This window comes from Choristoneura fumiferana, chromosome Z (genome assembly GCF_025370935.1).
Source record: "Choristoneura fumiferana chromosome Z, NRCan_CFum_1, whole genome shotgun sequence".
Classification (NCBI taxonomy): domain Eukaryota; kingdom Metazoa; phylum Arthropoda; class Insecta; order Lepidoptera; family Tortricidae; genus Choristoneura; species Choristoneura fumiferana.
This window is the reverse complement of record NC_133472.1, coordinates 27,837,227-27,852,450: the sequence shown is the minus strand read 5'-3', so window position 1 is coordinate 27,852,450 and position 15,224 is coordinate 27,837,227. Positions and strand designations below refer to the sequence as shown.

The 15,224-nt window shown below is 35.5% G+C and overlaps 1 protein-coding gene across 2 annotated transcripts in view; it reads left to right on the top strand.

Annotated features, from left to right (window-relative positions):
- The window catches only part of LOC141433179 (proton-coupled amino acid transporter-like protein pathetic), a 51,821-nt gene extending 44,283 nt beyond the window's left edge, over nt 1-7,538 (top strand). For both annotated transcript variants that reach the window (XM_074095098.1, XM_074095106.1), the window contains 4 exons: nt 180-320; nt 442-714; nt 1,966-2,523; nt 6,292-7,538. In XM_074095098.1, the coding sequence (XP_073951199.1) occupies nt 180-320; nt 442-714; nt 1,966-2,523; nt 6,292-6,706 (1,387 nt within the window). In that variant the 3' untranslated portion in view covers nt 6,707-7,538. The remainder of the gene's footprint in view (nt 1-179; nt 321-441; nt 715-1,965; nt 2,524-6,291) is intronic.
- Nucleotides 7,539-15,224: the final 7,686 nt, after the last annotated feature.

Below are 15,224 nucleotides of genomic sequence, written 5' to 3'. Positions count from 1 at the left end.
AGCTACCCATCACATTTCTTCGATTTGTGTTAATTTTGTTCAAGATGATGAAACTACACTCTTATCCACCTACTCACTTCTATCTAACCAAATAGATAAATAGTTCTAATGTTAAAAATTACGCTATTACGTTTTGAATTTTGAAAGTAACTATAACAGTATTGGAAAACGTTCCACAGGTACAAAGTTGACCCTAATGAGATTCCGGTGGAACAGCAGGCGGGGTCCACCCTGCCTCTTATGGAGATCCCGGGACGGGACATAGAGGCAGATGAAGACTATAACCCCTTTGAGCACCGAAAATTGGCACATCCTACATCGTAAGTCACTAATTGAATAACTGGAAATCTCATTTGTATTCATTTGGGAATACTTAGTTATATATGAACCTATTTACCTAATGAATATGTATTTTTTAACCTTTTTTGTACTTTTTTACAGGGATTTGGACACTCTTATTCATCTATTGAAAGGATCGCTTGGCAGTGGAATTCTAGCCATGCCCCTAGCTTTCCGTAACGCAGGGCTGTTCTTCGGCTTAGTGGCTACTTTTGCCATCGGAGGCATATGCACGTACTGCGTGCACGTGCTCGTAAAGACAGCTCACGAGTTATGTCATAGAATGCAGAAGCCGTCACTGGGTTTCGCTGAAACAGCTGAAGCTGCCTTTTTAGCTGGGCCGCCGGCTGCACACAAATTTTCTAGGCTAGCGAAGTGAGTTGTGATTTCGTTCTAACCTAACACTAACATCGTGCAGCTCGTTTTGTATCCACTTCCAATTCCAATGGTCCGAAAGACTTGAAATTTGGTACTTAGGTATCTATAAATAAATCCAATGACAATGTAACAATAAGATTGGGGGTTTGTTTTAATTAAGGTATGTACCATCAGCCAAATGTATGGTCTACCACCCTAAAGTTGATAAGTGTTTGCACGTCATAAAACAAAAATGCCAATAGACGTGTCTGTCAACTTGAAAGTTCGACTTTAGCGACATATTCATTTGATAGAAAGTTGTTTAAACATTGATAGACCATTTATTTGGCTGATGGTACATATAATATGTTGTATGTACCTATTATGTTTCATAATAAGCATGAGACGGACCATTGGATGGAAGTAGATAAAAATCGAGCTGCAGGATGTTGGGGTTAAGTTTAGTATCAATTTTATATTATACTACACATATTCACATTGTGTAGTGTGTTTTAACGATCTATCTATTGCCGGAAGAAAATATACATATAACCAAGGATATAATATAATATGGTCCTTGATATAACTGTCATTCTGATGATTTGGAAAATTCTAACAGTAATACGACTTAGACTAGCATAATTAAATAAATATCATGGGACACTTCACACCAATTGATCTCTAGCCCCAAACTAAGCAAAGCTTGTACTACGAGTATGGATACTAGGCAACGGATAAACATACTTATATAGATAAATACATACTTAAATACATATTGAACATCCAAGACCTGAGAACAAACATTCATATTATTCATACAAATATCTGCCCCGGCCGGGAATCGAACCCGGAACCTCAAGCTTCGTTGTTCGTAGTTCAGTCATTCATAAGTATTCTGCTGATATTGTTGTAAGTAAAGTCAACGACAAAAATATTGATGATTGGTTGAAAGAACTTTACTTACTTTAATTTATTTATTATAGTATATCTACTTAGACTTCGGTTACACGCCCATTCTGGCGTCAGTTCAGTCCACCGTTCTGCTTTTCTGTCGTGCACATCGGAATGACGAATATTAGGTATTAAAAACATTGGATTCATCAGTCTGGACCATCCGTCCCTCAGTCTGAAAGGGTAACACGGTAATTCTGCCGTCATCCAGACCAGAATGATGGACTGAACTGACGCCAGATGTCTTAGGTACCTATTTATTATCTGTTACGTTACGATTAAAGCGGATATAAGAAGTATTTATTTATTTTCTTTCAGAGCCATGGTGAACTGGTTTCTAGTAATCGATTTGCTAGGATGCTGTTGCGTCTACATCGTATTCGTTGCAAAGAATGTAAAACAAGTAGTAGACTTCTACGCGCAGTCGAGTGATTGGCTCCCGCATGATTTAGATCTAAGAATCTACATGGCTGTGCTGCTACCTCTTCTAATTCTGATGAACTTGATCAGAAACCTTAAATACTTGGCGCCGTTTTCTATGATTGCTAATTTATTGGTCGGCACTGGAATGGGCATAACGTTTTACTACCTGTTCCAAGATGTTCCTGCAATTAGCGAGCGTGATAGTTTCGCAGGATTTGAAAGGCTGCCAACTTTTTTTGGGACCGCTATATTCGCTCTGGAGGGCATCGGCGTCGTGATGCCCCTTGAGAACAACATGAAGACTCCCACGCACTTCATCGGTTGCCCAGGCGTACTCAACACCGGGATGTTTTTCGTTGTCTCTCTATACGCAACTACTGGATTTTTCGGATACCTGAAGTACGGAGAAGCAACAATGGGAAGCATCACTCTTAACCTGCCGCAAGATCAAGTGTGAGTATCCTTTTTTTAATGTGAGATTGTCAAAAAGATCTTTTAATAAAATTATTTAACTAGTAGATTGTGCAACGATGGCCTTGCTTATGTAAATATATTTATTATATTTTCATGTATGTATGTGTGTGTGTGTGTGTGTGTGTGTGTGTGTGTGTGTGTGTGTGTGTGTGTGTGTGTGTGTGTACATGCACACATAAAAACACACACCAACCGCGTGAATTAATTTTACCACTTTTTCGGCGTGATAATCCACGTCAAATTCACTTGTACCTACTTTCTTTCTAGCACGTGTTAGTACGTGAAGACTAATGTCTTTGTGCTATTTAAGCCATGGACAGACGAAGAGACAGATACGAACGGAACGGACATACTGACACAGTACTTGCTACAAAACATTCAAAGACTTCAAAAATTAAAGTTATCAATTTCATTGCCATCCAATGCCTGTTTTCTATATATTAATTTCGTCCCTTGGGCGAGCATTGTAGTTATCGTTTTCCTTCCGTATAATGAATAAGGTTTGAATAAAGTAAACACCTATTTTATGGACGTTGTGAAGAGGAAGAAGCTGGTAAAATTAAGATTACTTACCTACTTTAGATCACTTGGTGTTGCATGGTTCGCATTGCGCCTTTGACATCTCCGTCGCTCACACTAATAAGTAGAAACGATTTAAATGCACTAAGCAAGACAAGACGCATGCATTCAGGCGTGCCAATTCAAGTGAAGTACATAAGCATAACAACTGTATTTGATTTTTTTCATGTCAGTTCACATCACACCCAATGGTCTATAGTCTGACAGCAAAAAATGCTATTTCATGTAATTAAAACTAGTAACTAACTTATGGTTAGAACAATCCGCTCGGCGTCTTACGTCAAAGTCGTAAAATGTCCAGGTGCCCAGGTCGTAGAATGTCCAGGTACTACAATGTCAAGATCGTAAAATAACCAGACAGTAGAAAGTCAAGGTCGTAAAATAACCAGGTAGTAGAATGTCAAGGTCGTAAAATAACCAAGTAGTAGAATGTCAAGGTCTTAAAATAACCAAGTAGTAGAATGTCAAGATCGTAACATAACCAAGTAGTAGAATGTCAAGATCGTAACATAACCAAGTAGTAGAATGTCAAGATCGTAACATAACCAGGTAGTTAAATGCCAGGTTGTAAATTGATATTAATAGTACATAGTACGAATTTTTTTAACAATAAAGTAAACCCAACTTTGTATAAAGAAATTTATCTAAATCGGAAGGAATAATGGGGAAGTTTTTTTGGATCGGCATGGCAATCATTCAATCAATTGCACGGCTGTGTGCGGTCCAGATTTAAAATTTTATTACTCCTATGCAAATTGGCCGGTACCTACATGCGAAATTGAAAAAAAAAAAAAAACTAGCTTCAACGTGTGGCACATAGTTCGACAGCTCTTTAAAAAAGATAATAAGGTTTCTCAAAAACTTTTTTGATTAAGTGTAGATTTACGGAAATAATCGCTCCCAAAGTAGCAAAAATTGTGAGTCCCCCTCTATCTTGTAACCCGTTTGTCCAAAAAATATGCAAAAATATGGAAAAGTAACGCTTAATAAATACATTCAACGAAAATTGTTTTCAACTTGGTTTTTGAGTTATTGCCGAAAAACTGCGCTTCTCAACAAAAGGACGTAAGTGCCGTGAAGATACGCTCTTTTTCTGGTAATAGATTTTAAGACCGTAGTAAGTGTTTTAATTGTGTTATAATATAACGCACATAATATTACTTGATTTTTTTTCGTAATGGCTACGGAACCCTATCTTGGGCGTGTCCGACACGCTCTTGGCCGGTTTTTAATACTTAGAAATTCCACGATTAGGACCTTCCGAGACAGACATTAGTAAAGATTGGACATTTTACTACTTTGACATTTCGCGATTTGGACCGTCCGAAACATAGACATTATTAAAGATTGACATTTTACTACTTTGACATTTCGCGATTTGGACCGTCCGAAACATAGACATTAGTAAAGATTGACATTTTACTACTTTGACATTTCGCGATTTGGACCGTCCAAGACATAGACATTAGTAAAGATTGACGTTTTACTACTTTGACATTTCGCGATTTGGACCGTCCAAGACATAGACATTAGTAAAGATTGACATTTTACTACTTTGACATTTCGCGATTTGGACCGTCCGAAACATAGACATTAGTAAAGATTGACATTTTACTACTTTGACATTTCGCGATTTGGACCGTCCGAAACATAGACATTAGTAAAGATTGACATTTTACTACTTTGACATTTCGCGATTTGGACCGTCCAAGACATAGACATTAGTAAAGATTGACATTTTACTACTTTGACGTAAGCGGAACATCAAAGAGACCAGAACAGAACATCCTATCTAACACATTAGTCTAGGTACTGTCAGACTAGATATAGGGTGCGTACCGGCCTTTTTGAACTCTGAATACTTATTATTTAGTACTACGTACAGTCACAATGAAAATAAGCGTATCGTCAAACAAAACGAACTAAGTACATAAATTGTTTGAATGTGACAAAGGGCAAAATGATCAGTGATTTTGACGCAGACTACAGTTAGTAGGTATACTTGTACACAGTGTAGTCGAGTGTGCTTCGAATATATTATTTACTAGCTTTTACCCGCGGCTTCGCACGCGTGAACTATTCAGTCTGGTAGTTGCAATTGAAATTTTAGGGATTTTACAAAATTCCCGTGGAAATTTCCAAAATTTATATCGTTGTCTTCATTGAGGTTGTGTTGTGAATAACTGTACAAAATTCAAGACTCTAAACCCAGTGCTGAAATTTCAAAAATTTTCCCTATCCAAATTCAAAATTCATATTCAAATCATTCAGTAAATAGGCCGCAATGGGCACTTTTACACGTCATTTTTAAACTACCAGCTCTTTCGGTAATACCATCATTGCCAAGAAGAATGCGCCGCAAAAAACTTGGCAGTCATTTTTTCAAAATAAAATAATTACAAATAAAATACTTAGAAACTACAGTATACAATTTAAAAAAAATACAAAATAATAATAATACAGGGATGTATGGGGTCCCTTAGTTACAAAACTGTCCCGTGGGAATATCGGAATAAAAAGTAGCCTATGTGTTATTCCAGAGGTCCAGCTACCTACATACTAAATTTCATGGCTCTAAGCCCAGCGGTTGTTATTTCAAGATTTTATCCCTAGGTATCCCGTGGGAATATCGGGTCAAAAAGTTGCCTATATGTTTTTCCAGACCTCCAACTACCTACATACCTAATTTCATGACTCTAAGCTCTGCGGTTATTATTTCAAGATTTTATCCCTATCCCGTGGGAATATCGGAGTAAAAAGTGTCCTGTCTTCTAATCCAGGTTATAAGCTAACTTTTCGCCAAATTTCATCCAAATCTGTCCAGCCGTTTCAGCGTAAGGAGTAACAAACATACTCACTCACTCACTCACTCACAAACTTTCACATTTATAATATTATATATAATAGGTATTCCTTACTTACAGTAATAATAACAGTCATGTTCATTACTTTTTAACCCCCTGTTTCACCATCCATTGATTAAGTTTATTTGACGGATAAATGTGATGCCGTCTGTTTGTTTTCTTCGAATAGACGGAGACGGCATCACATTTATCCGTACGTTAAAATTAATCAATGGGTGGTGAAACAACCCCTAGGTCTAACAAAATGTCTACTAATTTTCTTTTAAATTAAATGTAATTCACAGCTACTCTCCCTCCGTTGCAGGTTGGGACAGTGCGTAAAACTGATGATCGCTGTTGCCATCTTCTTCACGTACAGCTTGCAGTTTTACGTCCCCATGGAGATCATCTGGAAGAACGTCCGGCACATGTTTGGCGCCAGAAAGAAACTCGCTGAATACAGTATAAGGATCTTCATTATTGTAATGACTCTTTGTATTGCTGTCGCCATTCCTAATTTAGGGCCGTTCATCTCACTTGTGGGCGCGGTCTGCCTCTCTTTCCTCGGCCTAATTTTCCCGGCTGTTATCGAAACAGTTACTTTCTGGGATAGGCCTAATGGACTGGGCACTTGGAACTGGGTTATGTGGAAAAATCTATTCCTGGTCTCATTTGGAATCCTTGGATTCTTTTCAGGTTCCTATGTAAGCATTTTAGACATAATTCATGGTGAAGAGTAATCTAAATGGACGTGATCGCTTGTTCTTCAGATAAATTAAGATAGGTATTTTGTATTTAGAAAGTCTTTTGTTAAAGACTTAATCTATTATATTACATATTAGCTTCTAATATTTTATTTTGTATAAGAATTATGTTACACTGCATCAGAGATCACATATAGCTCATACCTACCTTTGATTATGTTTTTTTTTCTCAAAAATACGTGTTATTCATATGGTGCCACTTCAACATACATGAACCTGCTGTACTCTTTCTAACAAGTTTCACATAGGTTTCTTGATTTAAAAGCGGTAATGTTTGCCGCGGCCGCGAAAGATTATAGGATTAATTATTTGAGCGTGGTGCCAACATATATGTTTGTTTTCTCGTATTTTTAATTAGTCCCGAATCTCTGTAGCCATTTAGGTTTTAAGTGATTATAGATAAGTTTATGTAAACGTGTGAGAATTTTCTAGTGCATTATTGAAATGTGATACATTTAGGTTTAATAGAAAGGTATAGGTATCTGCCAATAAAAAAAAGATTATAATGATGTCAGATGAAACTTGCTTATATACCTAACATTTTAAAATAAGCAAAATATACTTTTTCGACGTTGTTATTTAGCTACTGAAAAATATTTGAAATGACTGACAGCATGCTTATTAAAGTGTGAGCCTAAAGAATGAAATAAAATTTGAATGATTTAAATTCAATAGATCAGGCTTGTTTCGTGATAGTGTGATGGCATTTCCGTAGTATAGTTGCCAGGAATTGTTAAGAGTCGACAGTACAAGAGCCTCCTTTATGGCCGGGAATCAAAAAATGATTGTCCACCGTGCCAGGTACCTACACAACTACTTTAAATCTTGCGGCTCTTTATGCTTTCGAAGATTCTATGCCAAAAAGGGCTTAGTAGAGTAGAAATTCATATCGAAGTTTTGTAAGGCATTTATGTAGTAGCTAACAAAAAAAAACTTGTAAGTACCGTGGTTTTAAGTGCGTGAAATTTTCATTAATTGTGTTGGAATTGTAGATAAATGTGTTTATAGCTACTTAGTTGAGACACATGTGGCTGCAAACAAACCAAAATGTAAAAAATAACCTATAAGTAAAGAAAAATAACAGAAATCAAATTAAACTTATCCAACTACATTTCAAATTATTATTTTTTTGGACATAAATTTTCCTTTTCATGATATTTTAATAAATGTTTACTTAAGTGCCGTTAAAGAAAATATTTGTCCACAAGTTGTTTGTTTACAAATAACATTTTGGTTTGTAATTACCTTTCTTACGTAAATAAAAAAATTCTGTACAGTCATGGTCAAAAGCAGCTGAACCTCTTAGTACGTTGTCGCTGTCACTCAATTGAAATTGTCGCAGAACATACCTACTGTTGTTTAATGCGACTAAATATTAAGGCTGACTTGCACGAACCAGCAGGGCTACTACGAAACTCGAAGTTCGTGTCGTGCGGTCCCTCTCGCTCTCGTATTAAATAGTATAAGTGTCAGAGGGACCGCACGACACGAACTTCGAGTTTCGTAGTAGCTCTGTTGAGGTAACCATACATTATAACTACGAGTTAACTGCTATCATTAACTTAAGTAAGGAATTGTGTGATAAAAAATATTTATTTAACCCTCGACCCTGCAAGCGGCCCTATGGGATTAAGCTACTTTTGAGCCTGGCTGTACCTACCTAGTGATAATTGTCTTTTGTAAGTTAATAGGAAAGGTAGGTATTTTATAACGATTAAAATGAAATGTTGACATTACGTCGAAGGCGCACTGTAGCTTATACTTATGAGTAAGTGTATACCTACATACATTTAAGTTATACCTATTTACATAACGTACCTATTATGTAAAATAATTACTGTCGAAATGTTCCTTTTTATTACACTAGGTTCTGTTTTATTTATTTAATACTTAAATTTAAAAAACATCAAGGTGATGCGATTATTAAGTAGGTAACTAGGTACATTTAGGATTTATTCTAAACAACCCAAAGGTCAGAACGAAGGTATGTTAAATGATTTTTATGAAATCAAGTGAAGGTCCTTTTGTCTTTGTACTGTATGGTAGTTATTGATATTGTATGTACCAAAATTAAAATAAAGTAACTGCGTACATGACATGCAAGACTAGAAAACATAACAGAAGCATTCCTGTTGGGCATCAATACTAAAGTGATTCTAAAGTTCTATTGTGGTGCATCTACATGGGCTATCGACCTAAAGTATCTAGATAGGTATGTCAACTTTACTCAACTGTTTTATGTTTATATAGTTATGCCAATAGTTATTTGTGCAACAAGAGAGCAAAGTTGTTTTTTGTTGCGAGTGTTGATTTTGAATCCCGAGTAAGCGAAGCAACAAGGGATCCTGAATCCTGAGAGCAACAAGGGATTCAAATACACGAGATGCAAAAAAACTTTGGTCTCGTGTGACACATACAATTTTTCACCTCAGCTGCGAGAACATAATTTAAATGTAACATAAGAATAAAACCACATATACCTACCTGTTAACAAAACAAATACATTTTTTTTAATAGAATCCGATTATTAAGAAACAAATATAGGTAATAAAAAAAATTAAAACCATAAAAAGTGTCCATTAGATACAATACAAATCTCATACTCATAACATGCATTGTAAGAACTTCTTGTACTAATGTCAAACTTATTTTTCAATACTGCAAAAAGCCTCATCTTGGGGTCACTAAAAAGGTTGAAGAATAAACGTAGGTCATTATTTAAATATGAATTTTACTAAGATTTACAAATTAAATTATATATAACATAAACATAAATAGATCTGTTAAAAAATTATTCAATTTAACAAATATTTATTCCAACTGTAGAGGCAGTATACGGAATTCTTTTATAACAAAAAACAAGAGAGGTGGCTTTCGTGAAGTTTCGTGCAACGAGATTGCATACATTATTAAAAGATCGGGAAAATTTACATTTTGGAAATATTTCGTTGTCATGTAATTTATTAGGTATCTATATATTTTTAATACCAAAAATTTATTTAATAATCAACACATTTGATCATCTCTCGCTTTTTTCGTGTTGAAGTGAAATTATGACAGATCAAAGTAAAGTTCAAATCCTCTTTGGTTAAAATATTTGGAATTCAGTGAGAACACTGTACTTAGCATTTAAAAATAATAATTAAAAAGTTACTTTGTCTCACGGAGTGAGCAAAATGCGATTTTGCTCACTGATTTCTCATAGCAAAACCTGCCTGTTTGAGGTGCTGAGGTGAAAAGTAGTATTTTTGTAAACTTACGTTCATAAATTCATGTACATAACTTGCTTATTTTTCACCGTAAGTAAAGTGTAAAATGAAAACTTTTGTCTGTGTATCAGGTAATTTTAAAGTTCAAAGTTTCTCACTTACATAAACCAATCAATCCAGGTTGTATTCACTTAACATTGAATTGGAAACACCAATAGTAACAAATGTAAAAGATGTAAAACAAAAAATGTCGATGGGTCCTTCACATACATTGTTATGTATATGTAAGTATTGATATTGACATATTTATGAGACGTATACAATACATTGGGTACCTGCACATGTTTGAGGATTAAGTGCAATTGTAACAATTTTAGGAGTAAGAGGGTGTAGGTACGTATGTATTTAAGCCACCAAGAACTAGAATCACTTCGGTTTTATTCTCAGGAATGTGAAAATCACCTGTCGTTTCATGCACAAAAGAGAGGAAAATGTTATACTTATGTCAATTGATCAAAATAATAAAAAACAAATATTTTGGAAAATTTACAGTAACTGGTTTATTTTATAATACTTAAAGGATTTTCTTCCCTTTGTTATGTACTCATACCTACTTATTGTAATACTACAATATATAAATATATGCTATGTGCATACAAGAATACATTGTGGAAAAATAAGTCGGGCCCTGGAGGGAAACTACCTTAAATCCTTAGATTGGCTCATTTTACTTAAATTAGACATTCCTTAATTTTTAAAAGAAACAAAACTGCATTCAAAGATTTTCTAAAACTCGCCCGGGACTCGAACCAACTAAAATTAAAAAAAAAACAAATACTCGCTAATTTATTATACCTACTAATCCATAGGATTATTATTCAGAATAAAATTTCTCTAACAAACATTTGGTCTTACTCTCGTCTGTCGTTCAAGATATCCATGAAGAATACCTATTTAGTATACAAGTTTTAAGAACATTACCTAGTTGCTTACTGTTCACTTTCAATAAGTAAAAGACACGTAACAGTTCTCTTATCTGTCCAACATTCAAAGACTAATAATATCATTTTTCAACAAGATGGTGCACCTGCCCACAACAGCAGAATTTCCAGGGCTTACCTCAATGAAAATTTCAATGTCTGGATAGGTACAAACGGGACGATTAGATGGCCTGCAAGAAGTCCAGCAAGTCTGCAGAATAGGTATTCTTCATGGATATTTTGTACGACAGATGAGAGTAACACCAAATGTTTGTTAGAGAAATTTTATCCTGAATAATACCAATCGATTAGTATAATAAAATAGCGAGTGTTTGTTCTTTTAATTTTAGCTGGTCCTAGACCCGGGCGAGGCAAGCCAGTTTTAGAAAATCTTTGAATGCAGTTTTGTTTCTTTTTAAAAATAAAGGAATGTATCCTTTAAGTAAAATGAGCGAACTTAAGGATTTAAGGTAGTTTCCCTCCAGGGCCCGACTTATTTTTCCACACTGTATAGGTAGGTAATCAGGCGCGGATCCAAGCCTCAAAAAAGTTTATGGTCACAGCCACCCGAAAATCGGTTAAGTGCGAGTCGGAACATGAACTCGCCCATGAACAATCATGACTCATGCATGAACGACTTTTGAACTTGATTATTTATTTCCCATTTTCCGCGCATCAAGACATTGGCCATCCAAGCATCTTGATAGACCGTGAAAATGTGTCGGACCGTCACCAGTCCATTAGGGTTGTAGGCATGCCCATCGTGCTCACAACGGCGGATCCGATAGGTAATTATTTAAAAAGGAAATCATTCCTGAGTTCTTTGGTATGAATTACTCGTTTATATTATGGTTGTTTTGTTACAGTATTAAAATAAATCAGAATTAAGAAACAATGGACGTTTTATTTTTGACATAGTTAGGAACCTACTTCTTACTAAATTTACCTTACATTAGCCTTATATTTACAGCAAAATGACGTCAAATTTTCGAACCGTAAACGTACAAGTAAGCACCTACTTACTATAAAAAAAATACTTGTACGTACGAGTAGGATAAGTAAGTAACTAGAGGTACATTATGGTCAGTGGCATAAAAGTGTGTAGAAATGTATATATTTTTGACTTTTTGGTAACGTTAAAGACCTTGATTGTACGTTAATTAGGGTAGGTAAGGCAGACTAAAATGCGTGCAAAGGCAGAGAGAAGTCAAACTTTTTTGTCCAACTGGTTTGACTACGGAGAATTTTGTTGCCTCGTGGTCAAACTTTTTAAATTATACCTACATCCTGCATCAATGTCAAGTCAGAAAAGTGTACAGTCAATATAAATAAATTCATAAAAAAACATTTTATATATTTTTTTTGTTTCGTACAAGTAATGTTGCGCACAGCACATGAAAAAATTGTAATACAGTCAATGGCCGATGAAGTAAAAATCCTTACTATGAAGTTTCTGAATATTGACAGTGGGAACCATAAAAACCTGCCAAGAGCGTGACACGCCCAAAATAGGGTTCCGTAGCCATTACGAAAAATAATAATATTTTTCTTAGGATTTCGAATTTTATACGGAATCTTCCAAATTTAGGTATATTTTATACCTTAGGCTGCTATTTACTCATAAAATACTAATAATTCTCAAACAAACTTAGCCGTTATAGTTTTCCTTGAAATTTTGATATACTTACTACCATCCTGATTTTTTTCAAATTTTTCCACTTACCGGTTTAGATTTTAGAGGGGGGGGGGGGCGGGACGCTCGATTTTAATGTAGCAACCCTCTAATGGTTTTAAAAGACCTATCGAACGATACCCCACACAATAGGGTTGGATGTGAAAAAAAAAACAACCCCACTTTACGTCTATGGGAGGAACCCTAAAAAAAATTTTATTTAAATTTTTAATTGTAACATTTTGTCGGCATAGTTTACTTATATATCCGTACAAAATTACAGCTTTCTAGCATTGATAGTCCCTGAGCAAAGCCGCGGATGGACAGACAGACAGACAGACATGGCGAAACTATAAGGGTTCCGTTTTTGCCATTTTGGCTCCGGAACACTAAAAAATAGTAGATTGAATAAATAAATTAGTGTAATAAATTATTATAAAAAAAAAATTAGCGTAATCAGCAACTGGTCAAAATATTATGGGACTTTCAAAATGGCAAATACTTATTTTATTTAGTATTACTGATTAATCGTAACAATAATGAATAAATACGGCAAAATAATTTAGGGAAATATGTGTTTTTTATTCGTCTTGATATTTTTCGCAATCCGCGTCTTCTTCGATAGTATCTTCTGACTGATTTTTATTTTTTTTAGCTTTAATAATGTTTCGGCGAATAACGTTTGGCAACCTGTTTCATTTCGCAACTTCAAAAAAGGTTGCTGGTTCAAATTGGATCCAAAATGCTCAATGTCGCGACGAGTGGAAAAAATTGAAGGAGGCCTACACAGAGAGGTTGAGAAAGGCTGAAGAAGAAGAAAGGTATATCGGTATCTAGAAAAAACTTTACGATATGTCCATCTATTGTAACTACTAGTATAATGTCACTTATAACTACAGGTACTTTTTACGTTATAAAGTTGATAGAAATCCCGACCAAAATGAAACCATATTATCCATACCTTTACATTAATCCTTATCCAAATAAATTATTTCATATTCAAGATTGTTTCAATACTTATAGATCACTTTTTAATTATTCTAAATAATAGGGCATTCCACTCAAAAAACATTACGAATTACAAAAAGCGTTCCGGTTTTGCGCGGGAAATGGAGCTAGCTAAAGGGGGTAAAAATCGAGTTCAAAGCAGTCGGTTACAAACAACCATAAGTACATGTAAAGCTAATAAAAGCGTTGTAAAAATGATGTAAATTGACTGCTAACAATAATATCATGCATTTTCAAATGTTGTAACGTCATGAATCTTATCCTAATACTCCGGGAGATAAAAGTATTAAATACTTAAACTGCCTTGAAAATTTTTGATAGAAAGCTGTAACTAAGTATTCAGTTGATTTGATTCCCAGTGAATGCTTTAACACTCACCTGCAAATACATTCTCGATCAGTGTAAATGCTGTATTACTAAACGCTGTAAGCGACATCGTGCGGATGAATATTGTTCCGCGTGTATGACGTAAGATACAGGACTATTGTTTTACGTTTTTCTTGCCGGTTACAGCATTTGACGTTTTTTTTTTTTTTTTTTTTTTTGGATGGCAAACGAGCAAATGGGTCTCCTGATGGTAAGAGATCACCACCGCCCATAAACATCTGCAACACCAGGGGTATTGCAGATGCGTTGCCAACCTAGAGGCTTAAGATGGGATACCTCAAGTGCCAGTAATTTCACCGGCTGTCTTACCCTCCACGCCGAAACACAACAGTGCAAGCACTGCTGCTTCACGGCAGGATTAGCGAGCAAGATGGTGGTAGCAATCCGGGCGGACTTTGCACAAGGTCCTACCACCTGCAAAAATCACCATAAATACCCAAAAATTTTAAAAATTACTACGCTGCCCTGAAACTTCTAAACGTCGTAGAGCAACGAGAGTTAAGTACAGCATTCGAAGCAGAAAAAAAAACTGAATTCGAAATATGCAATAATTTTTTTTTGGTAAGGGTGTGGGTTACAGCGTTTATGCTTTCCACCGTCGATATATTCGTGCTAAATTACAGCTTTCTAGCATTGATAGTGCCTAAACAAAGCCGCGGACGGTCACAGACAGACCAGACAGACATACATGGCGAATCTATAAGGGTTCCGTTTTTCCATTTTGGCTACGGAACCCTAAAAACTGTCATTTGATTACGATTTTGAACGTCAGAAACTGGTCAGCAGGGCTACTACGAAACTCGAAGTTCGTATCGTACCGTCTCTCCCGCTCTCGTATTAAATAGTATAAGTGTCAGAGGGACCGCACGACACGATCTTCGAGTTTTGTAGTAGCCCTGCAGAAACGTTAACTCTCTGTTTTGATGTTGACCAAAGAGTATAAGTACCTATGTAGATGTTGACGAAAGCCGCCATTTTATATGCCTACGTAATTTTTATTAGTAAAATCACCACGCACCACCAAGCAACATTGAAATCTAGTTAGTACTGCGCGCGAAGGTTGTTATTATTCAGCACTAAAGGTGACCAAAGCTTTGGTTTAGAATTGGGTTGCAAAGCAATTAAAAAATAATACTCACAGATAACTTAAGTTTAAATTCGGACAAATACTTAGTTTTCTAGCATTTTTAAATTGACGCGCCTACGATCTGCCCGTCGACTCACAGAATGAATAATTC